Raw genomic sequence first — 24,327 nt, 5'->3', positions numbered from 1 at the left:
GATGGGACTCAGGACCTCATGTTTGAGAATACAACCCTTTATCTACTGCGCCACCTCCTGGACCTCTCTCTCTTTTTTACAAGATGCAATTTAATATTTTTTTAAATTTTTATATCTTATTTATTATTAGATAGAGACAGAAATTGAGAGGGAAGGGGGAGATAGAGAGAGAGAGAAAGAGACAGAGAGACACCTGCAGTTCTGCTTTACCACTTGTGAAGCTCTCTCCCTGTAAGTGGGCTTGATCCTGAGTCCTTGCTCATGGTAATGTGTGTGTGTGTGCTTAACAAGGTGTGTGCTTAACAAGGTGTGTGCTTAACAAGGTGTGCCACCACCTGGCTCTGGACATTTAATTTTTTAAAAGTTGTTTTTATCTCTATTTATTGGATAGAGACAGCCAGAAATAGAGAAGTTAGAGGGAGATAAAGAGAGAGAAAGAGAGAAACCTGCAGCACAGCTTCACCAATTGCAAAGCTTTCCTTCTGCAGGTGGGGACCAGGGATTCAAACCCGGGTCCTTGCACATTGTAACATGTGCACTCAATCAGGTGTGTCACCAACCGGTCTCTTTTTTAATTAATGTATTCACTTATTTTAATTTCTTTTAATTTAATTTAATTTAAATTTTATTTTATTTTATTTTATTTCCTCCAGGGTTACTGCTGGGGCTTGGCACCTGCACCACAAATCCACTGCTCCTGGAGGCTATTTTTTTTCCCTTTTGTTGCCCTTCTTTTATCGTTGTGGTTATTACTGTTGTTGTTATTGATGTCGTTGTTGTTGGATAGGACAGAGAGAAATGGAGAGAGGAGGGGAAGACAGAGAGGGGGAGAGAAAGATAGACACCTGCAGACCTGCTATACTGCTTGTGAAACGACTCCCCTGCAGGTGGGGAGCCAGGGGCTCGAACTGGGAACCTTACGCCGGTCTGTGCTTCGTTCCATGTGCGCTTAACCTGCTGTGCTACTGCCTGACCCCCCTTTAATTTATTTTTTACCAGAGCACTGCTCAACTGTATCTTCTGGTGGTTCTGGAGATTGAATCTCTTTGCAAAACCACTGTGCTGTCTCCCCACCCTGTCTCTCTCCCTATCTCCTCTTCCTTCTAATTTTCTCTGTCTCTATCCAGTAATTAATAAAAACTTTTTTAAAGAAGAAAGTCTTATGGGCGGAGGGTAGACAGCATAATGGTTATGCAAAAAGACTCATGCCTGAGGCTCCAAAGTCCCAGGTTCAATCCCCCCAACCACAAGCCAGAGCTGAGCAGTGCCCTGATTAAAAATAAAACAATAGGGGGTCGGACAGTAGCGCAGCGGGTTAAGCGCAGGTGGCGCGAAGCCAAGGACCAGTGTAAGGATCCCGGTAGGAGCCCCCGGCTCCCCACCTGCAGGGGAGTCGCTTCACAAGCAGTGAAGCAGGTCTGCAGATGTCTATCTTTCTCTCCCCCTCTGTTTTTCCCTCCTTTCTCCATTTCTCTCTGTCCTATCCAACAACAACAATAATAGCTACAACAATAAATGAAGGGCAACAAAAGGGAAAATAAATAATAAATAAATAAAATAATAAAGTCTTATTATATAACCACAATGCTATCTCTCTGGATATATATATTCATATAACTAGAGCAGTAACCAATCAAGGTAACTCACACATCCAGCAACCCCTAAATTTCAAATTCCTTGAGATGAGGAGGGGAGGAAGAGACAGAGAGGAGAGATACCTCAGCATTGCCCCACCATCCATGGAATATTCCCTTGGTGCTATCTATTGGGCTCTACTTGGTGATCTAACATATTTTTTTAGCCTAATAGCTGGCTAACTTGATTAATAATCTTTTAAATATTCAGACATTCAGGACTACCACCACTACCAAGTTTCTTTATGCCCTATTATAATTTCTCTGTTCTGGTCTACTACATTTATTCTTCTACTTTCTTTAAGTAGGTCCTATAATTAGTAATGTTGCAGGTGTCTCTCTGTCTCTATCCCTCTCTCTCTTTCTTAAAGATTTCATTTATTTATTCATGAGAAAGATAGGAGGAGAGAGAAAGAACCAGACATCACTCTGGTACATGTGCTGCCAGGGATTGAACTCAGGACCTCATGCTTGAGAGTCTAATGTTTTGTTCACTGTGCCACCTCCAGGACCTCTATTTTTTTTTAATTTTTTTTATCGGAATGAATTTTTTGGGTAGAAACAGCCAGAAATCAAGAAGGAAGGGAGAGATAGAGAGGGAGAGAGACAGAGAGTTACCTGCAACAATGCTCCATCACCTGTGAGGCTTTCCCCCTGCAGGTGGGGACCAGAGGCTTGAACCCAGTTCCTTGAGCATTGTAACATGTACATTCAACCAGGTGCATCACCACCCAGTTCCTCTTTCCCTCTCTATATCCTCCTTCTTTTCAATTTCTGGCTATGTCTAACAAATAAATAAAGATAATAAAAAAAATAAAAGAGATCGTATCGTCTGGAACAAAATGGGTGGAACCGGAGGTGACTGCTAAATGATAAAAAAAAAAAATGAAGGACAACTTCTAACAGTTCTGCTTCTATGTGGCATACAGGTGACTAAAGTAAATGAATTTGCTACATACATAGACATAGATTAATCTAATGCCTCTTGGACTTAGTGGTTTGGGGGGAATGATACACTGACCTTGGTGGAGGGCTTGGTGCTTTATTTTTTTGCCTCCAGCGTTATTGCTGGCACTCAGTGCCTGCACCATGAATCCACTGCTCCTGGAGGCCACCCCCCCCTTTTGTTGCTCTTGTTGTTGTAGCCTTGTTGTGGTTATTATTGTTGATGATGTCATTTGTTGTTGGATAGGACAGAGAGAAATGGAGAGAGATGGGGAAGATAGAGAGAGGGGGAGAGAAAGATAGACACCTGCAGACCTGCTTCACTGCCTGTGAAGCGACTCCTCTGCAGGTGTGTGTGTGGGGGGTTGGACCAGGATCTTGTCCTTGCACTTTGCACTTAACCCACTGCACTACCACCCGACCCCCAGCTTGGTGCTTTATATGTCATAAGTGGGTGTTAATATATTCCTGAAATCTTATAACTTTGTAGAACACTTTCAAATCAATAATAAAAAATATTTTTAAGCAAAAAAAGTCATCATTTACTTTTTATTGTTGCATAGACACAGAGACTGAGAGGGAAGGAGGAGACAGAAAAACATCTGCAGCACTGCGCCATCATTCACGAAGCTTCCCAACTGCAGGAGGGTCTGAGGCCTTGAACCCAGACCCTTGTGCATGGTAACATGGACTCTCAACCAGGCATGCCACCACCCAGCCTCACCAGGTGTTTTTTTTTCTTTTAAAGATTTATTTATGTATTTATGAGAAAGAATGTAAGAGATGCTAGGATTAAACTCAGGGGCTAGGTGGCAGCGCAGCTCCGGGATGGAGCCCCAGGCTCCCTACCTGCAGGAGGGTCGCTTCACAGGCAGTGAAGGAGATCTGTGGGTGTCTTTCTCTCCCCCTCTCTGTCTTCCCCTCCTCTCTCAGTTTCTCTCTGTCCTATCCAAAAACAACGACAACAATGGCAAAATGATGGCCTCCAGGAGCAGTGGATTCGTAGTACAAACACCGAGCCCCAGCAATAACTCTGGAGGCAAAAAACGAAACAACTCCGGACTGCATGCCTGTGAAGCCAACACTTGATCTACTGCGCCACCTCCTGGGCTGCAAAAAAAAAGTTTTCTTACATGATGATCAAATTCCACTATTGCGGGGAGGGGGCAGGGATTTGGGGAGTAGGTAGCATAATGGTTATGCAACAGACTTTCATGTCAGGTTCAATCCCTGACACCACTCAGTATAAGCCAGAGCTGAGCAGTGCACTGGTAAAATAATAAACAAACAAACAAATAAATAAATAAATTCTACTGCTGCTAAGGCCACTGTTGCTAAGGAGATCCTCTGGTGTTTTTTCCTTTTCTTTCTGTCTTTTTATTTTCTCCCCCTCTGATGTTTTTCAAAGTACAATCCACTGAGTCTGTTTGGCTTATTCTTACTGGACTCCTAGAAAGAGATTTCCAGTTCTTTCAGAATCTCTAGGGAAGTGGTAAGTTGGGCAGTGGCGCAGGTGGTTAAAGCACACTTGTTAGCAGGCCCAAGGGCCTAGGTTCTAGTCTCCACTCCCCACCTGCATGGGTCAAGCTTTGCCAGTGGTGAAGCATATCTGCAGGTCTCTCTCCCTATTTCCCTCCCCCTCTCAATTTCTCTCTGTCCTATCAAGATTAAATTAAAAATAAATAAATAAAAGGATCTCTGGGGACAGGGCCTTGGACTATGCACCTTTAAAAAGTTCTAGGGGGGAGTCAGGCAGTAGCACAGCGGGTTAAGCGCATGTGGTGCAAAGCACAAGCATAAGGATCCAGGTTCAAGCCCCCGGCTCCCCACCTGCAGGGGAGTCGCTTCACAGGCAGTGAAGCAGGTCTGCAGGTGTCTATCTTTCTCTCCCCCCTCTCTGTCTTCCCCTCCTCTCTCCATTTCTCTCTGTCCTATCCAACAACAACGACATCAATAGTAACTACAATAAAACAACGAGGACAACAAAAGGGAATAAATAAATAGAAAGAAAAATTTTTTTAAAGTTTTAGGGGCTGAGTGGTGGTAAACCTGGTTGAGCACACATATTGCAATGCTCAAGTCCCTGGTCCTCAACTGCAAGGGGAAAGCTCTGTGAGTGGTGAAGCAGTATGGCAGGTGTCTCTCTGTCTCTCTCCCTTTCTACCACCCCCTTCCCTCTTGATTTCTGGTTGTCTATCCAATAAATAAACAAAGATAACATTTTTTTTGTAAGTCTACTTATTGGATAGAGACAGACAGAAATTGAGAGGGAAGGGAAGGAGCAGAGGCCAGAGCTGAGCAGTGCTCTGGTTAAAAAAAAAAAAAAAGTTGTGGCATGGAGCTTCAACAACAGATTGAATGTGCTGCAACTTATTTAAAAAAAAAAAAGGAGTCGGTTAAGTACACATGGCGGCGCAAAGCGCAAGGACCAGCGTAAGGATCCTGGTTCAAGCTCCCGGCTCCCCACCTGCAGGGGAGTCGCTTCACGGGCGGTGAAGAAGGTCTGCAGGTGTCTTATCTTTCCCTCCCCCCCCTCTGTCTTCCCCTCCTCTCTCGATTTCTCTCTGTCCTATCCAACGACATCAATAACAACAACAATAAAAAAACAAGGGCAACAAAAGGGAAAATAAGTAAATATTTTTTAAAAACCTTTATATATCTATACAAGCACTGGCACACCCAGCAGAGCAAATATGTTACAGTGGTCAAGGACGGAGGTTTAAGAGCCCACTTACAGGGGAAAAGTTTTGGGAGAAGTGAAACAGTGCTGTGGGCTTCTGGGTCCTTTGGAGCCTCAGGCATGAGATTTTGCAGAGCCATTATGCTCTCTCTCCAGCTCTTTCCTTTAGAGTGAAATACAGAGAGCGTGAGAAAGGGAGAGGAGACAGACAGACAGAAAGGAGTTGCACCACGGCACCACTCCACCTTCCATCTAGTTCCCCCAGGCCACCCAGCCACTCTTTAAGGCTCTGCTCAGCTGTCCTCTCCTGCAGGAAGCCCTTCCTGACTGCCAGTCCAGGTCAGGTACCTCTTGAGCAGGGAGGCCAGCTGAGACACCCCAAATGCCTGGAGGGCTCTTAGGTGGATGCAGGCATCCTTCATTCTTTACTTCTTGATCTACCGCTTAGGGGATGACTCCTTTTGGCCTCTGGCCACAGGTCTTTCTTCTTCAAATTCCGCTGATGGGTGTCTTAGGCCCAGGCCCTGGTCTAGCTGGCTTCTGGTCACAGGTTTTACTGCTAATTCCAATGGAAGGTGGTAAAGCCAGGGGACCCCTGGGCTTTGTGCCCAGTCCCTGAGAAACACTGTATGTAATAACACATTTGACCACTGGATGGCAGCATCCACTCAACTTTTTTTAAAAAACCTTAAAATGTGTTAGAGGGTTGGGCGGTTTCGCAGTGGGTTAAGGGCACAGGGTGCTAAGCACAAAGACCGGAATAAGGAAGCCGGTTCAAGCCCACCCCCCCACCCCCTCCCACTTCCCACCTGCGGGGGGACGCTTCACAAGCGGGGAAGCAGGTCTGCAGGTGTCTTTCTCTCCCCCTCCTCTCTCGATTTCTCTCTGTCCTATCCAACAACAACAATATCAATAAACAACAATAATAAGTCAAACAATGATAAAACAATAAGGGTAACAAAAAATATCCTCCAGGAGCGGTGGATTTATGATGCAGGCACCGAGCCCCAGCAACAACCCTGGAAGCAAAAAAAAAAAAATGTTAAGAGAATGAATCATATTATCACTCTGGTACAGGCAATCCCGGGGAATCAAACAAAAATTGGGTTCTCATGCTTCTGAGTCCAATGTTTTACCTACTGCACCACTTTCTGGGTCACAACCTAGCTCATTTATATATTTATTTTATCTATATTTTATATTTATTTATATATTTATTTATATTTATTTCCTAGCCACAACTCCCAGTGACCTCATTTTTCCTTCCTTCCTTTCTTTTGAGAGGACAGAGATAAATTGAGGGGGAGGGGAGATAAGGCAAGAGAAAGATACTTGGAGACCTACTTCACAGCTCGTGAAGCTCCCTTCCTGCAGGTGGGGAGCAGGGATCCCTGCGTGAACCCAGGTCCCTGTGTATAGTAACGTGTGCTCGCAACAGAGTGCCACTGCCCGGCCCCTAACCTGTCTTAAAAGTAGCCTTGGGGAGTTGGGCGGTAGCACAGTGGGTTAAGCGCAGGTGGTGCTAAGCACATGGACCGACTAAGGATCTCAGTAAGGATCCCAGTTCAAGCCCCTGGTTCCCCACCTGCAGGGGAGTCGATTCACAGGCAGTTCTTCTTCTTCTAGCGTTTGCCCTTCTTCTGTAGCTAGTCAACAACGTCAGGTTGAGCCTGATGTAAAGCTTTGAGACCTCCTTTGAATCTGGAGAGGTGGCAGTCGTTGACTATGTGGGTCATAGTCTGTCTGGAGCCACAGGGGCAGTTCGGGTCGTCTCTGGCTCCCCAGCGATGGAACACAGCGGCGCACCGGCCATGGCCTGTTCCATAGCGATTGAGGAGGGCCCGATCATAACGTGCTAGGTCAAAGCCGGGTTGACGCTTGCAGGGGTCTGTGATGAGGAGTTTGTTCTTTACCTCAGCTGACTGCCAGCTCTGTTTCCAAGAGACTGGAACAGAGAAGTTCAGTGTAGGCGTAGGGGACCAGATTGGGTGACGAGACGTCAAGCGTTGGACAGGGTGGGCGAAGATATCCGCGTATATTGGCAGGTCCGGTCGAACGTAGACGTGGGAGATGAACTTAGATGATGCCGCATCCCGACGAATATCTGGCGGGGTGATGTTGCTAAGAACTGGCAGCCATGGAACCGGGGTGGAACAGATGGTTCCAGAAATGATCCTCATGGAGGAATATAATTTGGAATCGACCAAGTGGACATGGGGGCTACGGAACCATACTGGGGCACAGTATTCTGCAGTGGAATAGCATAATGCCAGAGATGATGATCGTAGTGTGGAAGCGCTCGCGCCCCAGGAGGAGCTGGCCAGTCTTGCAATGATGTGATTCCTCGCGCCCACCTTTGCTGCAGTTTTTATGAGATGTTCGTGAAATGACAGGGTGTGATCGAGAGTAACGCCAAGATAGACTGGCTGGGCTTCATGCCGGATTCTCGTATCGCCAAGCTGCACATTAAGCTCACGCGAGGCCGAGGCATGGTGTAGATGGAAAACAGATGATACCGTTTTTGCAGTGCTAGGGATTAGTCGCCTATTTTTACAGTAATCAGATATCAGAGACATGTCTTTCGTGAGTGTTTCCTCAAGGATGTCAAACTTGGATGCCTGAGTTGCACAGCAGATGTCATCGGCGTAGATGAACTTCCTTGAAGAAGTTTCTGGAGGTCATTGATGTAAATATTAAATAGCGTAGGAGCCAGAACAGAGCCCTGGGGGAGGCCACTTGAGACAAGTCTCCATCTGCTAGACTTGTCACCCAGATGCACCCGGAATCTTCTGTTTTGGAAAAGAAACGATATAGTGTTGGCCGCCCATGGAGGCAGGCATCTTGAGATCTTGACTAGGAGACCACGGTGCCAGACCGTGTCATAGGCTGCTGTGAGATCAACATAGACAGCACCCATCTTTAAATTCTTCTGGAATCCATTTTCAATGTAAGTTGAGAGGGCCAGGGCTTGTTCGCAGGTAGATCTTCCTGGGCGGAAACCAGCTTGGGCGGGTGATAGGAATTTCTCTGTAAGGCAGAATTTCTCTTCACAGGCAGTGAAGCAGGTCTGTAGGTGTCTATCTTTCTCTCCCCCTCTGTCTTCCCCTCCTCTCTCCATTTCTCTCTGTCCTATCCAACAACGACATCATCAATAACAACAACAATAATAAAAACAACAAGGGCAACAAAAAGGAAAATAAATATTTTTTAAAATATTTTTTTAAAAAGTAGCCTTTTGGTGGTCCGGGAGGTGGTGCAGTGGATAAAGCATTGGATTCTCAATCATGAGGTCCTGAGTTCAATCCCTGGCAGCACATGTACCAGAATGACGTCTGGTTCTTTCTCGCTCCCCTTTCTAATGAATGAATATAAAAATTCTTTTTTTAAAAAAGTATCATTTTGGGGGGTTGGGCGGTAGCACAGTGGGTTAAGCACACATGGCATGAAGTGTAAGGACCAACTGAAGGATCCTGGCGTAAGCCCCCAGATCCCCAGCTAAAGGGAGGTCGTTTCACAGGTGGTGAAGCAGGTCTGCAGGTATCTTTCTCTCCCTTGTCTTCACCTCCTCTCTTGGCTTTTCTCTATCCTATCCAACAACAATAATAATAATGACAACAATCACAACCATGGGGAAAAACAGATGGCCTCCAGGAGCAGTGGACTCGTGTAGCACCCAGCCCGAGATAACCCTGGAGGCAAAAAAAAATTAATATTTTATTTATTGTGTATTGCACAAAAGTAAAGCACTCATTTTTTTGGTGTGTGGGTGGAGAAATGTTCAGGTCCTGGAACATGATAGTGAAGGACCTAGGTGGGGGTATGTTATAATGTCTTGCAGAGGGAGTCGGGTGGTAGCACAGTGGGTTAAGCACAGGTGGCGCAAAGTACAAGGCCCGGTGGAAGGATCCTGGTTCGAGCCCCAGCTCCCCACCTGCAGGGGAGTCGCTTCAAAAGCGGTGAAGCAGGTCTGCAGGTGTCTATCTTTCTCTCCCCTTCTCTGTCTTCCCCTCTGTTGTTTTCGATGGGTTATGTTGTTTTCGCCGGGCTGGCTTCACGGGCAGGTAACAGACGACCAGGGACTCATAGTTGAGCTGTAGGCAGTATCTCTTTATTCATGCAGGACGCAGCACAATCTAAGACGAGCTAAGTTAAACTCAAAGTACAGTAAAACTCACAATGCTGTCTTTATATATACTTGCGAAGTAGGGTGGAAACAGGATGTGACATAGAGAGGGTGGAGAGAAAAGTGACTGGTGAAAATCAGAGTGTGACAAAGAGGGGGCAGAGCAGGCGAGAATCCTATCACTGAACCACAAATGCCCTGGAGGGAGGGTGGAACTTGTTAACAGTGGTTATGTAAATAGAATGAAGCGGTTATGTAAATAGAATAGTGTTAAGCAGGGGGGATTTAAACCAAATGAAACAGAAGGGGTCTCATGCATACCAACACCCCTCCTCTCTCCATTTCTCTCTGTCCTTTCCAACAATGACTACAACAATAAAACAAGGGCAACAAAAGGGGATAAATAATGTCTTGCAGAAAATAGAATTTTTATACATGTATCAACAACTGTATTTACTGTAAACCATTAATCCCCCAGTAAAAAAATTTTATATTATTTTAATGTGTGGTGACAGATGGTTAGGTCTTCTCTTCCAAAGAACATGAACAGAACAACTGTTTAGGACAAAAATTCTTTTTATAAATTGTTATCTATGACCACCTGTGGCCAGTAGTTTTGTATTTTTTAGGTCAGCTCCTTGCAGTGCTTGCTCCAGCAGAGACCCTCAGGTTCTCTTCCTCCTTTACTTAATTAGGCAACGGGGGAGATTGTGAGCTCTGAAGCCCAGCCTAGGGGTCAGGTATAAAAGATGGGAGACGGGTGGGGGGGGTGCACTGCTGCCTGCTGGCCACTGTTGGCAGCATGTCTCTTTGCAAAAGAATAAATACCTTGCTTCAATTCCTTATTTTTTGCCTTGACAAGTAATTTTAATTGGACGTCATTTACAACAAATGGGATATACGTAGAGAAAGACACAGAGAAACACCAGAGCACGGTTCAACTCTGGCTTATGGTAGTGTTGAGATTGAACCGGGGAGTTGGTGCCATCTCGCTCTCCCACATGACCTGTGTCCTGGGCTGCAGTGCCCATGTCTTGAGTGCCAAGAGCCTCCCCACCCCCCTTTTGCAACAGGCACACTGGAGGCACCTCATTTTCTCACTTCACTGGAACAAAAATCTGCCCCCTAATATGCAACTTTGAAAAGGGGTGATTTTACGGATGGGCCTTGAAAACTAGACAACAGTTTCTTTGGAAAGACATTTATATGAAAGAGATGTGTCTTCTTTGGTTACTCTCAAAGAATTTTACTATTTTTTTTCTTCGCACTGCTCAGCTCTGGCTTATGGTGGTATGGGGAATTGAACCTGAGACTTAGGGGCCTCAGGCACGTGAATCTGTTGGCATGGTCGTTATGCTATCCACCCCCACCCATTTTATTTATTTATTAAATATTTATTTATTCCCTTTTGTTGCCCTTTTTATTGTTGTTGTTGGATAGGACAGAGAGAAATGTAGAGAGGAGGGGAAGACAGAGAGGGGGAGAGAAAGATAGACACCTGCAGACCTGCTTCACCGCTTGTGAAGCGACTCCCCTGCAGGTGGGGAGCCGGGGGCTGGAACCGGAGTTCTTACACCGGTCTTTGTGCTTTGCGCCACCTGCGCTTAACCCGCTGCGCTACCACCCAACTCCCTTGGTTATTTATTAATGAGAGAGATATGAGGAGAGAAAGAACCAGACATCGCTCTGGCACATGTGCTGCTGAGCATGGAACTCGGGACCTCATGCTTGAGAGTCCAAAGCCCTATCACTGTGCCACCTCCTGGGCCATAAAATCTAATGCTTTCTCCACTGTGCCACCTCCTGGACAAGAATTTAAGTTTTTTGTATTTATTGATATATTTGAGAAATAAAAAGGGAAGGGGAAGACAAGAGAGACTGACATCACTGCTTCACTACTTGCAAAGCTTTCCCCCTAAAGGTGGGGGTCAAGGGCTTGAACCTGGGTCTTTGTGCACTGTAATGTGTGCTCAACCAGGTGCACCCCCACCTATTCCCCCTATAATTATTTTTAATAGAATTTTTCCATGTTCCAGTTTGTTCTTTTCCTTTTTTTAAAAATTAATTTTTCCCTCTAGGGTTACTGCTGGGGCTTGGTGCCTGCACCACGAATCCAGTGCTCCTGGAAGCCATTTGTCCCCCTTTTGTTGCCCTTGTTGTTATTGTCATTGTTGTTGGATAGGACAGAGAGAAATGGAGAGAGGAAGGGAAGACAGAGAGGGAGAGACACCTGCAGACCTGCTTCACTGCTTGTGAAGCCACCCTCCTGCAGGTGGGGAGTCAGGGACTTGAACTGGGATCTTTATGCTGGTCTCTGTGCTTTATGCCATGTGCACTTAATCTGCTGCGCTACCGCGCAACCCCCCCCCCTTTATTTTTAGAGTGGGAGATATTTGCAGTACTGCTCCACCACTCGTGAAACCCTGCTCCCCACTCCCCGGCCCCCCTGTGTGTGCTTTACCATGTGAGCCACTATCTTGACCCTTACATATTCATTTACTAGTGAGAGAAAGAGAGGGAGAGAGACCTAGAGCATCACTCAGGCACATGGGCTGCCAGGGATCAAACTCAGAACCTCCCTCTCCATTTCTCTCTGTCCTATCCAACAATGACATCAATAACATCAATAACAACAATAAAACCAGGGCAACAAAAGGAGAGAGAAAAAAAACAGCCTCCAGGAGCAGGGGGCAAGGGGCTCTCCAAGAATTCTTCAAGGATTTGGGGGGTAGGGTAGGTGTCACAGAGCTGCTTGGAGCTGTGGAAGGCAAACCACAGTGAGGCAAAAAAAAACTTTTAATTTTTTATTATAGGACACAGAAAAATTGACAGGAAATTCACAGCCCTACTTCACCGGCCGTGAAGTGTTCACTACTGCAGGCGGGGATGAGGAGGTGGTGATGGCTTGAACTGGGGTCCTATTCAACCATGTACACAACCACTTGGCCCCAATCATGTTTTTCTTTCTTCAATTTTTTTTTTTTTTTAAGATTTCATTAATGAAAAAGATGGAGTCAAGCAGTAGCACAGCAGGTTAAGGGCACATGGCGCAAAGAACAAGGACCGGCATAAGGTTCAGGGGAGTCACTTCACAAGCGGTGAAGCAGGTCTGCAGGTGTCTATCTTTCTCTTTCTCTCTCTGTCTTCCCCTCCTCTCTCAATTTCTCTCCGTCCTACCCAACAACAAAGGCAAAAGAAAAAAAAAATGAAGAAACCAAGCAACTGGAGGGAAATTTTAGCTAGTAGAGTTTGGACTTTTCTGCTGGAGAGTCCTGGTTCAGTTCCCAGCACTGCATCTACTGGAGTGGTGTTCTGGCTTCTGTATTATGTGAAAATCTCTCATAAATAAAAAAAAAATTAGTTTTATTATTTATTGGATAGAGACAAGACAGCCAGAAATCAATCAATAAGGAAGTGGGTGACAGAAAGGAAGAGACAGAGAGACACCTGCAGTACTGCCTCAGTGCTCACAAAGCTTTCCTCTGTAGGCAAGGGCTGTGGGCACTGTAACAAGTGCATTCAACCAGGTACACCACCATTTGGTCCCTCTTAAAAAAAATTAATTAATTAAAATGAAATCTTAAGATCATAGCAGTGTGGAAACTTCCTTCGGTGCAGTGGGAATGGGCTCAAACCTAGGTCGTGCACGTGGCAAAGTGGCATACTACTTAAGTGAGCTATTTTACCATTCCAAATAAGTTCTCTTACAGTTAGAAAATGAAAAAACTGAAGGATAAGGAGATGGAATACATCAGGATAAAACAATGTTTGGGGGGGGGAGGGTTGGTAAAATAATGCTGCTTTGCCATCTATGTGACCTGGGTTTGAGCCCAGACCCCATGGCACTGGAGAAAGCTCTGGTACTGTGATCTCTTTCACTTAAAAAAAAAAAAAAGATTGCTCAACAATTTGTTTGGCTTTGTATGTTAACTCTCTTTTCAATCACCAGGTTCCAGATGCCATCAGGATGCTAGCCAGGCTTCCCTGGATTGAAGACCCCACCAATGTGTCCTGGAGCTCAGCTTCCCCAGAGACACACCCTACTAGGGAAAGAGGCAGACTGGGAGCGTGGACTGACCAGTCAACGCCCATGTTCAGCGGGGAAGCAATTACAGAAGCCAGACCTTCTACCTTCTGCAACCCTCAATGACCCTGGGTCCATGCTCCCAGAGGGATAGAGAATGGGAAAGCTATCGGGGGAGGGGGTGGGATATGGAGATTGGGTGGTGGGAATTGTGTGGAGTTGTACCCCTCCTACCCTATGGTTTTGTTAATTAACCCTTTCTTAAATAAAAAAAAAAAATTAAAAAAAAAAAAAAGAAACCACAAATATCTTGGGCTAGTTGCCCCCACACCTCCCTTGAACCAAGCACGCTTCCAGAACACTAAGCAAGGAGCAAGCCTAGAGCTGCCTGGGTGGTTGTTAGCACTCTGAACGCAGCACCTGAGACCGCTCGGCCATCCTGACACACGGCTGTTGGCACTCTGATGTGGGGTGTGTTGGTCAACAGAAGTGGTCCACATGCTTCGGTTTTGTCCTGACCATTTTTTTAAATAGGTAACACCAAAGTATGCATTGCTCAAGAGGCTCATCACCGCTCTGGACTTAAAAAAACATTCATTTCAAAAGATTCTTTTCTTTAATATCATAAAATAATTTCATGGACAAGTGAGCTAGCAAACACACATGCACCAGTGTGTCTTTTGACAAGATCATCCCCCTGCCCTCCACCCCCACCCCCACATCAGTGGTGGACATGAGGTTGAAGAAATGAATACAGCAGACGGAACAGAGAGGGGAAAGGGAAAATCAATAAAGAGGAATGGACTGTAACATTGTGCTTGGTTATTTTCCTATGTCACAAACAAAACGTTCAGGTGCAAAGAGTTAATGAGCTTGCCTCTTTTCCATTGAAGAAGTCTGGTGGAGAAAAAAAATACTTTTTTTTCTATAATAAAATATGTGGTGTGTTTTTTTGTTTGTTTTTTGTTTTTTTATTTTTTTTAAATGTAATTTTTCTTTTCTTTCTTTCTTTTTCTTTTTTTTTTTTTTTGCAGAAAATAATGTTGTAAACTGTCACTTTGTGGGCAGGGAAGCTCGATGCCACGTGGGTCCCAGCTGGCGGGGTTCAGGCGGAGCTCAGAGCCTGAATCCGCATGGCGAGAGGGGGGAGCAGAGGCGGGGGTGGGTGCGGGGCCGGGGGCGGGGCAAAGGGCCGGGCTGGCGCAGGTGCAGGAGCAGCTGCAGGCTAGAGGTCACTCTCGCCATACAGCGCCGTGGAGAAGGACATGTAGTCCAGAGCACCCGGCACAGCATCGGGGCCTGTGTATGGGGCCATCCGCGCGATGCAGTACTCGGCCTGGTCAGGCGGCAGCTCCCTGCGCAGCTCATCCACGGTGATGTAGTTCTGCAGAGAGAGTGATGGCGGCCTTGAACCTCACGGTTCATGGTGTTAGCCAGCCTGTAGCTCCCCACCCTGACCCCTTCTTCACACGCCTGGATAGGCACAGACATGCATGCACATACATTTATACACCCGTACACACACACACACACACACACACACACACACACACACACACACACACACACACGGTGGGCTGGGAGGTGGTGCAGTGACTAAAAACCTTGACTAAACCAGTGACTAAAAACTCTCAAGCATGAGGTCCTGAGTTTGATCCCTGACATCGCATATGCCAGAGTGATGCTCTGGTCCTCTCTCTCATTCATAAAAACTTCAAATCAAATCCAAATGTGTTGGACTCTCAAGCATAAGGCCACATCTTTGATCCCCAGCATCTCAGTGTGCCAGCATGATGATCTGGTTCTCTCTTCTTTAATAATGAGTAAAGACAGGGAGTAGACAGCAATAACGGTTATGCAAAGAGACTCTCATGACTGAGGCGCCAAAGTCCCTGCACCACCATAAACTAGAGCTAAGCGCCAGTGCTCTAGGGGAAAAAAATAAATAAATAAAAAGAAAAAAGCCTTGGACTCTTAAGCATGAGGTATCCAGTTTGCTCCCCAACATCACGTGTCAAAATGGTGCTCTAGTCCTTTCTCTCCTCTCTCATAATAATAAAAATAATAATAAAGTACTGGACTCTCAAGCATTAAGTCCTACATTAGACCCCCGACATTGTATGTGTCATTGTATGTGTCAGAATGATGCTCTGGTTCTTTCTCTCCCCATCTTTATCATTAATAATAAATTAAATTGGGGGGGGGGAGAGGTGTTGGCATCCGGTTGAGTGCATGTTACAATGTGCAAGGACCCAGGTTCGAGCCCTCAGTCCTCACTTGCAGGGGGAAAACTTTGCGAGTGGTAAAATAGTGCTGCAGGTGTCTCTCTGTCTCTCTCCCTCTCTATCACCCCCTTCCCTCTTGATTTCTGGCTGTATCTATCCAGTGAATAAATAGATACACATAGGTATCTGTGCACGGATCTACTCACTCCTAATCACAACCTAATCTGGTTTCTATCTCGTATGTACTTCAGCCAGTTTCTGAGCTAATTCAGAGTGTTTCTGACACCTGTAATTTACAAGGAACAAAGCCTGAACCTAAAAGGGAGGTTGCTAACATTCTCATTCAAGTTCAAGGACATCTTTTTAAGTTTAGAAGGTAGGCAGTCATAAGGATCATTCTGTGAAATTTTCACAGAACAAATTCTGTCCTCTGTTCCTTCCTGTCCCAACTCTGCCAAGGCCCCCTGCCCCCAGGTGCTCCCACTTTTCTATGGCCAAGCAGACACTTGGGAGAGGAGAGTTGGACACCTGAAACTCACTGCTCAGCAAGGCAGAAAGCGCGCGCACACACACACACACACACACACACACACACACACACACACACACGCCCCCAACCCCAAGAGGAAGCAAGAATGAAGTTCAGGTTTTCAGACAGACTTCCCACCACATCTCACTCCCCTGCTTTCCACCACCTGCCTCCATTACAGAACCAAGGAGGTCCTCCAGCACTTGAGCAAAGCCCCGGATGTTCATGATCTCCCTGCTTTGGGTACAATGTCCACCCCGAAGCAGACCCACCTTGTCCCCAGCCAGGATCTTGAAGGAAGCCATGACCTGGTCTGCCGTGTCTGTGTCTGCTGTCTCTCGAGACATGAAGTCAATGAAGGCCTGGAACGTCACCACCCCCAGGCGGTTGGGGTCCACAATGCTCATGATGCGGGCAAATTCTGCCTCTCCCTGGAGGAAGAGTCGTGGGCCTGTCAGTCTCCGTCACAATCCCCTATGGCCCTGTGGTCCCTGCAGGCCTAGAGCAGCCTGTGGCTGCTACAGAGAGAGCACAGTGGGCTTCTGGCCTAGTCTGGGTTCTCCCGAGGATGCTAGAGGGCCAGAACCCCCAACAGTGAAGACCCTGAGGCCTGCCACTCCCTACAAGCAACCTGGCTCCCCTTGGAGGAAACAGAGTAATGCTGATTGTAAGGATCACGACAAAAGCAATGGCTAACACCCGCACAGCCTCTGCTCTATATCAGGCACTAATCTAGAGGTCATTAGTATTCTAACTTATTTGACCTTCTCTATATAAGGCAAGTGTTTATTGTTTTCATCAGGTCTCCAGGTAAGAAAACAGAGATGCTAGCAGACCTGGTGATCTGCCCGAGGACACACAGTTGGTGGGGGAGCGGGGATTTGAACTCAGGGCACAGCCTGTGCTCTCTCCACTAGAGTGTACTGTCTGTGTGTCACTCACAGAAGTGCCTTCACTCACAACCCTTCCAGCTGTTCAGTAGGACTCACCAGACCCGGGACTTCCAGCTGGGAGCCAGGATTTACTCCCAAGTTCACTAGCTCTAAAGCCCATGCTCAGCCCTTCTCTGTGTTGAGCAGCCTGAAGAGCCTGCACTTGGCACACAGCCCTGGAAGGGTGTGGACAACTGCAGAGAGGTGGCAGTCCTAGCTGGACCCTTGACACAAATGGAGGTAGAAATCTCTGTGCCCTGTGTAGTATGAGGCAGCACCTACTCCAGCTGGAACATCCATGAATTCACAGTCCCTCTCACCACTCTGGGTCAGCTAGCCCAACCATCCAGGGTGGCGTGAAAATTAAGTACTCCACATTAGGTACCAAGCACCGAGTACTGGCACTGCAGAGAGACAGCCAGGCCTCCCAGGCACCATCTTCCTTAATGGTCCCCACCTGCCAGATCCCTGACAAGGCCTCTCTGGCTGTCAGGCCTCTCGCCAGGACAGGATGGGGTTTACGTTACCATGTTGTAACCCATGGAGATCAGGCAGGCGCGGAAATCATCCGTGTCCATCATGCCTGTCTTCTTCTGTGGGGGCAGTCCACAACAGTCCACACCAGGAGAGGCAGAGGTAGGAAAAGGGGTGCCCGGGGGGCCCAAAAAGACAGGGCACAGATGAGGAGGAGAGCAGAAGACAAGCAGAGGCAGGTCCGGGGACGATGTCCACAGGGGAAGAGGAGAGCCGGGAGATGCCGGAAATTAGTCCATGGGACGAAGAGGAGAGGTGGGCCCCCAAGCAGGTTCCCAGGACAGAGAACCGATGGCAGAGGGTGGAGGTCAGAGTGGGAGGACAGGGGAGATGAAGAGGAAAGAAAAGAGAAAGGAGAAACACGCGTTATTTCTCGCCCCAGACGCCACCCCGAGAGTGCTCCATGCAGGAGGCGAGTACCTGGGGGTCGTTGCCAATATCATAGCCCAAGCTGATGAGGCAGGCTTTGAACTCCTCGGGACCCAGCGTGCCGGAGTGATCCTGGGGCCGCCGGGCGCCAGGCAGCGAGCCATGCGGTGCCGGGGAGGTGGAGGCCGTGAGGGGCGGGATGGGCCATGCCCGGGTGGGGGGAGGTGGCATGTGTGGGGAGACACAGGACAGTCATGCGGGGGTGGGTGGGGGGTGGACGGGTGGGAGGGGAAATAAAAGTGCACACAGTTAGACACACAGACGAGGCTCCCCCGAGTGCCCGCTCCCTGGCGCACACAGCCCTGCTGTAGGACGCTGGGACAGTGAAGAAACATGGAAAGCCCCCACCCAGCCTCCAGATATCCCAGCCCCCTTCAGCCCCGATACCCCACCCAGGTTTCTAGGAGAGCCTCACCCCACTGGAGGGCAGTGAAGCAGGCAGGGGGAGAGGACAGAACCCACACTCATGCTCCTACACTTTGAGGTCACCCCAGAGCCCCAAGGAGCTGGGCTGGGTAGCACCATCCCACCATAGTGGGGATAAGACCCCATGGGTCTCGCAATTCTGATCATCTCCTCCCCAAGCCCCTCAAGTGTATCCAAGAGGCTGCCCTAGGAGAGTGGGGGTAGAAAGGAGCTGGCCTCCTCCGTCCTGAGAGAGACGAGGGACAGTCCCCACAGCCCACGGAGAGCACACTTGCACCAGAGGCTCTAAAAGCCTTCCTCCCAAGGGTTGACCCTTCAGGGCAGGAGGGCAAAGGTCAGAGGGCAAAGGGCCTTCCCCAGCATGGCTGTGCACGCCAGGTAGTGTGCTCCAGGGCCCTGGGGCATGGGCATGGGCTGGAGGCCATGGGATACCATGCTGGGCAGGGGCTCACCCGGTCGAAGTGGTTGAAGGAGGCCCGGAACTCATTCATCTGCTCCTGGCTGATGCCTTTGGCGTCCCGGGTGAGGATCTGGTTCTCCACCTCATTGATGGTCCTGGCAATGGTGGTGAGGAGCTGCTCCCAGCCCACTCTGATGTGCTAAGGGGTGGGAGTGGGGGGCCCCATCAGCAAAAGGGGCCCACAGCCAAAATGGTCGATGACGACCATACTGCAGCCCCTCTGTTCAGATTCCCAGTGTCACCCCCCGCCCCACGCAGGAGGACCAGGACCCAGACCCAGATGAAGGGGGAAGCCATCAGAGACCAGAACTGTCAGTGGGGTGAGGCCAGAAAGAAGGGCAAGCAGCCTGCAAGGTGGCAGAGTGGTTTAAGTATTGGACTCTCCAGCAGCAAGTGTTCAGTTTGATCCCCAGCACAGCACATGCTGGATCCGCCGGTTCTCTTTTCTCTCATACTAGTAAATACAAATGTATTTTTAAAAAAAAGTAAGGAGGGGGAGTCGGGCTGTAGCGCAGCGGGCTAAGCGCAGGTGGCGCAAAGCACAAGGACCGGCATAAGGATCCCAGTTCGAACCCCGGCTCCCCACCTGCAGGGGAGTCGCTTCACAGGCGGTGAAGCAGGTCTGCAGGTGTCTATCTTTCTCTCCTCCTCTCTGTCTTCCCCTCCTCTCTCCATTTCTCTCTGTCCTATCCAACAACGACGACAACAACAATAATAACTACAACAATAAAACAACAAGGGCAACAAAAGGGAATAAGTAAATAAAATAAAATATTAAAAAAAAAAAGTAAGGAGGGAGTCGGGCGGTAGCGCAGCGGGTTAAGCGCACTGGCGCAAAGTGCAAGGACCGGTGTAAGGATTCCAGTTCAAGCCCCCAGCTCCTCACCTGCAGGGGAGTCACTTCACAGGTGGTGAAGCAGGTCTGCAAGTGTCTGTCTTTCTCTCCCCCCTCTGTCTTCCTTGCCTCTCTCCATTTCTCTCTGTCCTATCTAACAACATCAACAACAATAATAACCACAACAAGGACAGCAAAAAGGGAAAATAAAGTAAATATAAAAATTTTTTTTTAAAAAGTAAGGAGTGAAGATACAGTGGGAAAGATTAAAAGGAAAAATACTGGGTGATTCCCTGAACATCCTACCCCCCCCCCCCTTTTTATTAACCTGAGCACTTTTCAGCCCTGGTTTATGGTGGTGTGGGGGATTGTATCTGGGACTTGGGAGCCTCAGGCATGAGAGTCTGTTTGCTCTGGTTAAAAAAAAATAATAAGGGCTAGGTAGTGGTGCACTTGGTTGAATGCATGTGTTACAATGCGTGAGTAACCAGGTTCAAGTCCCCAGTCCTCACCTGTACGGGAAAAGTTTTGTAAGTGGTCAAACAGTGCTGCAGGTATCTAGGTTTCCCTTCCCTCTGGATTCCTCTCTGCCTATATCAAGTAAGTAAATAAATAAAATATTTAGAGTGAAAATGTTTGGAATGCAATTTGGTAATTATGAAGTGGTCACAACCAAAACAAATAGTTTTCCACTAAAAGCACTAATAGTAATAAATAAAATAATTATAAAATTTTTTTTTAAATGAAGTGCAAGGACCAGCAATGAAGTGCAATGAAATAAAGTGCAAGGATCCCAGTTCAAGCCCCCGGCTCCCCACCTGCAGGGCAGTTGCTTCAAAAGCGGTGAAGCAGGTTTGCAGGTGTCTATCTTTCCTCTCCCCCTCTCTCCATTTCTCTCTGTCCTATCCAACAACAATGAAATCAATAACTACAAATAATAACTACAACAATAAAACAACAAGGGCAACAAAAGGGAATAAATATAAAAAATAATTTTAAAATTCTATTTAAAAATCTTTAAGAATATTTTAGTTTTAAAAAATATTCTGTTTATATTAATGAAAGAGATGCAGAGAGAAAAAAATATATATAGAGAGAGTAAAGAGTACTGCTCAGTCCTGGCTTATGGTGGTGCTAGGGATTGAACCTGGAACCTCAGAGCCTCAAGAATGAAAGTATTTGTTCATTTGTTAATGAGAGAGATAATGGGGGAGATAAAGAGAAAGTGAGACACCTGTAGCACTGCTTCACCACTTGTGAATCTTCACCCCTACAGCTGGAGACTTGCAGGCTTGAACCTGGGTCCTTGGGCATAGTGATATCTGTGCTGAACTAAGTGTGATACTACTCAGTCCTGCAAACTCCCTCTTTCATATATAATAAATAAAAAGTCAAAACAATCTTTTTTAGAGTTCCAAGTCCCTCTCACTCCAGCCCTAGGGAAACAGATTTTGGAGTGGGGCTTGGGAATCTCTATTTTTAACAAATGTGGTGAAACTCAGCAGGCTCCAATGACTTGTAGACCCAGGGCTCAGGGTCGAGAGATGAGTGTCCTCACCCCAGAGCGAGTGCTGACACTGACCAGGCCCATCTCCCTGGAGGATGGATGGGCCCCGTGCCCTGGCCCTGGCCCTGGCCCAGCCCCTGAACGGGAACCGCACGCACCTCCATGGTATAGTTGGTGTGCTTGTTGTCGAAGATGAGGGCCTCCTGGATGAGCTGGTGGTCACCCTCCAGCTGGTCAATCTTTGGCTTGTAGTTAACGATGCTCTTCTCGTACTGCCGCAGGTGGCTGAGCTGGTCCTCCAGGGTTCCGTGCATCTCGATGGAGATCCTGCCAATCTCCTGGTCGTGCGGGAGGAAGGCCCTGGTCAGACCAGCCCGCCCTATGCTCCTGGGGCCTCAAGGTCACCAGCGAACTTCTCAGCTGAGTCTCAGGACTCACGAGTGGGAGATTAAGGGCAGAGCAAGAACACGTCATAGAAGTGTTCCGCCACACAGAAACAGCATGAGTGCTGTTATCACACGATGAAGTGCCTCCTCCAACTCCAGGGCACTGCACGGCGTCAGGCGCTAATCTAAGTGCTCACCCCTGTTTGTGGGTCAAGCTCTTCCTCAGCCTGGTTCCCAACTGTGAGCTGTTCAAGAATCCTTTCTGGGCCCAAGGAGCCTGCTTCCTCACCCTTCCATCCCTCCCACCTACCTTACCTCCTCTTGTTTGTGAAAGCATTTTTCTGTGCACTTAGCTCAACTCAGCGAACACTGCCTGCGCACCCACTATGTACAGTGTGGTAAGAAGGTAGGGGGGTGGGGCGTTGGAGAGATGCAGACATAAAACTTGGCCTGGTCTCTGCCCTTAAGGCGTTCAGAGAGACGCCATGATCTAAACCAAGCGGTGCCCCTTTCTCATGGATAGTACCCTACCAGCTAGTGTACTCAGTTCAGCAGAAAACACCATGTCTGTCAGATTTGGGAAGGCTGTTCTCTTGACCAAACTCCTTGTCCAGAAGGAAGAGACCTAGTCACCAAGATCAGCCAAAAGATGGAACAAGTCAATTTCCCATGGGACACTGCTCTCAACTCAGGGATCCACACCCTCTTCGGTCAGCAGATCCCAGTGGGCTAGACTCCCCAGACCTCCATGGAGATAGGCATGGGCTGGTGCTGGCAAGAAGGGAAATCCTCCCTCTACTGCCTCCTGCTGCCCAGGACAGGACCCACCTCCATCTTAGTCTGGATCCAGGGCCCGATGACGTTGGCCTGGGCCCCGAACTGCTTGCGTAGCCTTTCATTGTGCTGCTGACGGGCATGCTCCTCTGTCAAGGCCTGGTCCCTTCGAGGCACCAGCTGCCGCACCTGGGATAGGGAAAGGTGTGGAACGCTGAAGATGGACCAACCACCGCCCCTATGGGATGGGGAAGCGGAGGACTCAGGAAGGGAAAGGGCCTGTCAGGAACAGGAGTAACAGCAGTGATGTGTTCCAGAAACTCAAGCATTTGTTCACTCGACAGAGAGCCCAGACTTTGTGACTCGACAAAAACTCTCCCCCTCCCCCGAACTCACATGGTCCCATTTGCCGTTGATCTCTTGAGGTGTGATGGTTGTGTAGGGGTTAGTGCCCGCCATGTTGACGTGGTAGGTTTGGACAATCTTGGACACCTCATTGTGGATGCCCAGGATGGCCAGGCGCTCCTTGTCAGCATCAGGGAGGGTGGCTTTGAACTGCTCATGGGCTGTGGTCAGTCCCTGGGTGGGGGCGTGGAGAAGAAGTACAATAAGACAGAGACTCTGGGGAGTCGGGCAGTAGCGCAGCAGGTTAAGCGCATGTGGCACAAAGTGCAAGGACTGGTTAGGATCCCGGTTCAAGCCCCCAGCTCTCCACCTGCAGGGGGGTAGCTTCACAGGCGGTGAAGCAGGTCTGCAGGTGTCTGTCTCTCTTCCTCTCTATCTCCTCCTTCTCTCTCAATTTCTGTCTCTATCCAATAACAACAACAACAAAAAAAGACAGAGACTCTGGTGTAGAGGTGGGTGGAGGGGCCACTTCTCATGGCTAGTGCCCTGGAGGGATTAACCAAGGGGCCCCATGACTGACAGCATGGGAGGGCCCACCACAGCCAGCAAGTCCCAGCAGGGGGAGCTCACCACCCCACAGTCAGAACAGAGACAAGGGCTGCCCTGACAACATTCCCCCACATGGATCTCCTCAGCAATTTGCAAATTAAACCCCACCCTCTGTAGTTCAAAGAGTAGGCAAGTTGTTTATGAATGTGAAATGAGCCCCGGAAGAATTGCTAAATTAAACAATAAAGGTTTAAGGGGAAGATAGCATTTCATTATACACATAGACTCTCGTGCCTGAGGCTTCAAAATCCTAGGTTCAACACCCCCCACCCCCCAATAATCCAGAACTGAACAGTGCTCTGGTAAAACAACAACAATAACAACAACAACAACAACAATAATAATAAATAAAAGGTTTTGCTGGTACAGTTACTAAAGAAAACGGTATGGAGAATCCTTAAACAAAAACAGAAATACCTTAGATTCAGCAATGTCACTCTTAGGCATTTACCTATTTATTTATTTTCCTGAATTTTTATTAACTTTTTTTTATTGGATGGAGACAGCCAGAAACCGAGAGGGTAGGAGAAGATCGAGAGGAATAAATAACATAAAATAAGACAAAACTACTGGGGGCCAGGCATGTAGTTCAGTGCAGGGTACATCCTGCGTGTATGAGGCCCTGGATTTGACCTATGGTGTATCCCCAGTCCCAAACACACCCGCCCCCCATGCTCCTGACTACAGATTCCTAGGATGCTTTGCCTTAGTCCTCTGAAGGGCCAGCTCTGTGGCAGCGTGAAGCACTGAAGCAGCAAGGAAGCCATCCTAGGGGGAAGCCCACCTGGATCTCCTCGATGGTGTGCACGATGAAGGTGTCCTGCAGGTCCTCCATGGCGCCCTCCATCCAGTTGTTGAAGGGTGCGGCCCGCTTGGCATACTCCAAGTACAGCTGGTCTATGGTCTCCAGCAGCTTCTCCGTCCGCTGAG

At 48.0% G+C, this 24,327-nt stretch overlaps 1 protein-coding gene and 1 long non-coding RNA gene across 4 annotated transcripts in view; one reads left to right on the top strand and one right to left on the bottom strand.

Annotated features, from left to right (window-relative positions):
* Positions 1-14,001: 14,001 nt before the first annotated feature.
* The window catches only part of ACTN1 (actinin alpha 1), a 102,879-nt gene continuing 92,553 nt past the window's right edge, over positions 14,002-24,327 (bottom strand). Inside the window, exons 14-22 of one of the 3 annotated variants that reach the window (XM_007535327.3) lie at positions 24,182-24,322; positions 22,840-23,022; positions 22,498-22,632; positions 21,442-21,621; positions 18,934-19,080; positions 18,047-18,127; positions 17,620-17,685; positions 16,433-16,591; positions 14,002-14,790 (exon numbers count right to left, since the gene is read on the bottom strand). In XM_007535327.3, coding sequence (XP_007535389.1) covers positions 14,632-14,790; positions 16,433-16,591; positions 17,620-17,685; positions 18,047-18,127; positions 18,934-19,080; positions 21,442-21,621; positions 22,498-22,632; positions 22,840-23,022; positions 24,182-24,322 — 1,251 coding nt within the window. In that variant the 3' untranslated portion in view covers positions 14,002-14,631. The remainder of the gene's footprint in view (positions 14,791-16,432; positions 16,592-17,619; positions 17,686-18,046; positions 18,128-18,933; positions 19,081-21,441; positions 21,622-22,497; positions 22,633-22,839; positions 23,023-24,181; positions 24,323-24,327) is intronic. The other 2 variants (XM_007535328.3, XM_007535329.3) reach the window with 2 other exon arrangements.
* On the top strand, positions 17,221-19,728 carry LOC132533419 (uncharacterized). The gene is made up of 2 exons (XR_009545291.1): positions 17,221-17,356; positions 19,441-19,728. It is a non-coding gene; the product is annotated as an uncharacterized LOC132533419 (long non-coding RNA).

Source organism: Erinaceus europaeus, chromosome 16 (assembly GCF_950295315.1).
Source record: "Erinaceus europaeus chromosome 16, mEriEur2.1, whole genome shotgun sequence".
Taxonomy (NCBI): Eukaryota; Metazoa; Chordata; class Mammalia; order Eulipotyphla; family Erinaceidae; genus Erinaceus; species Erinaceus europaeus.
This window is presented reverse-complemented; position numbering and strand designations above follow the sequence as displayed.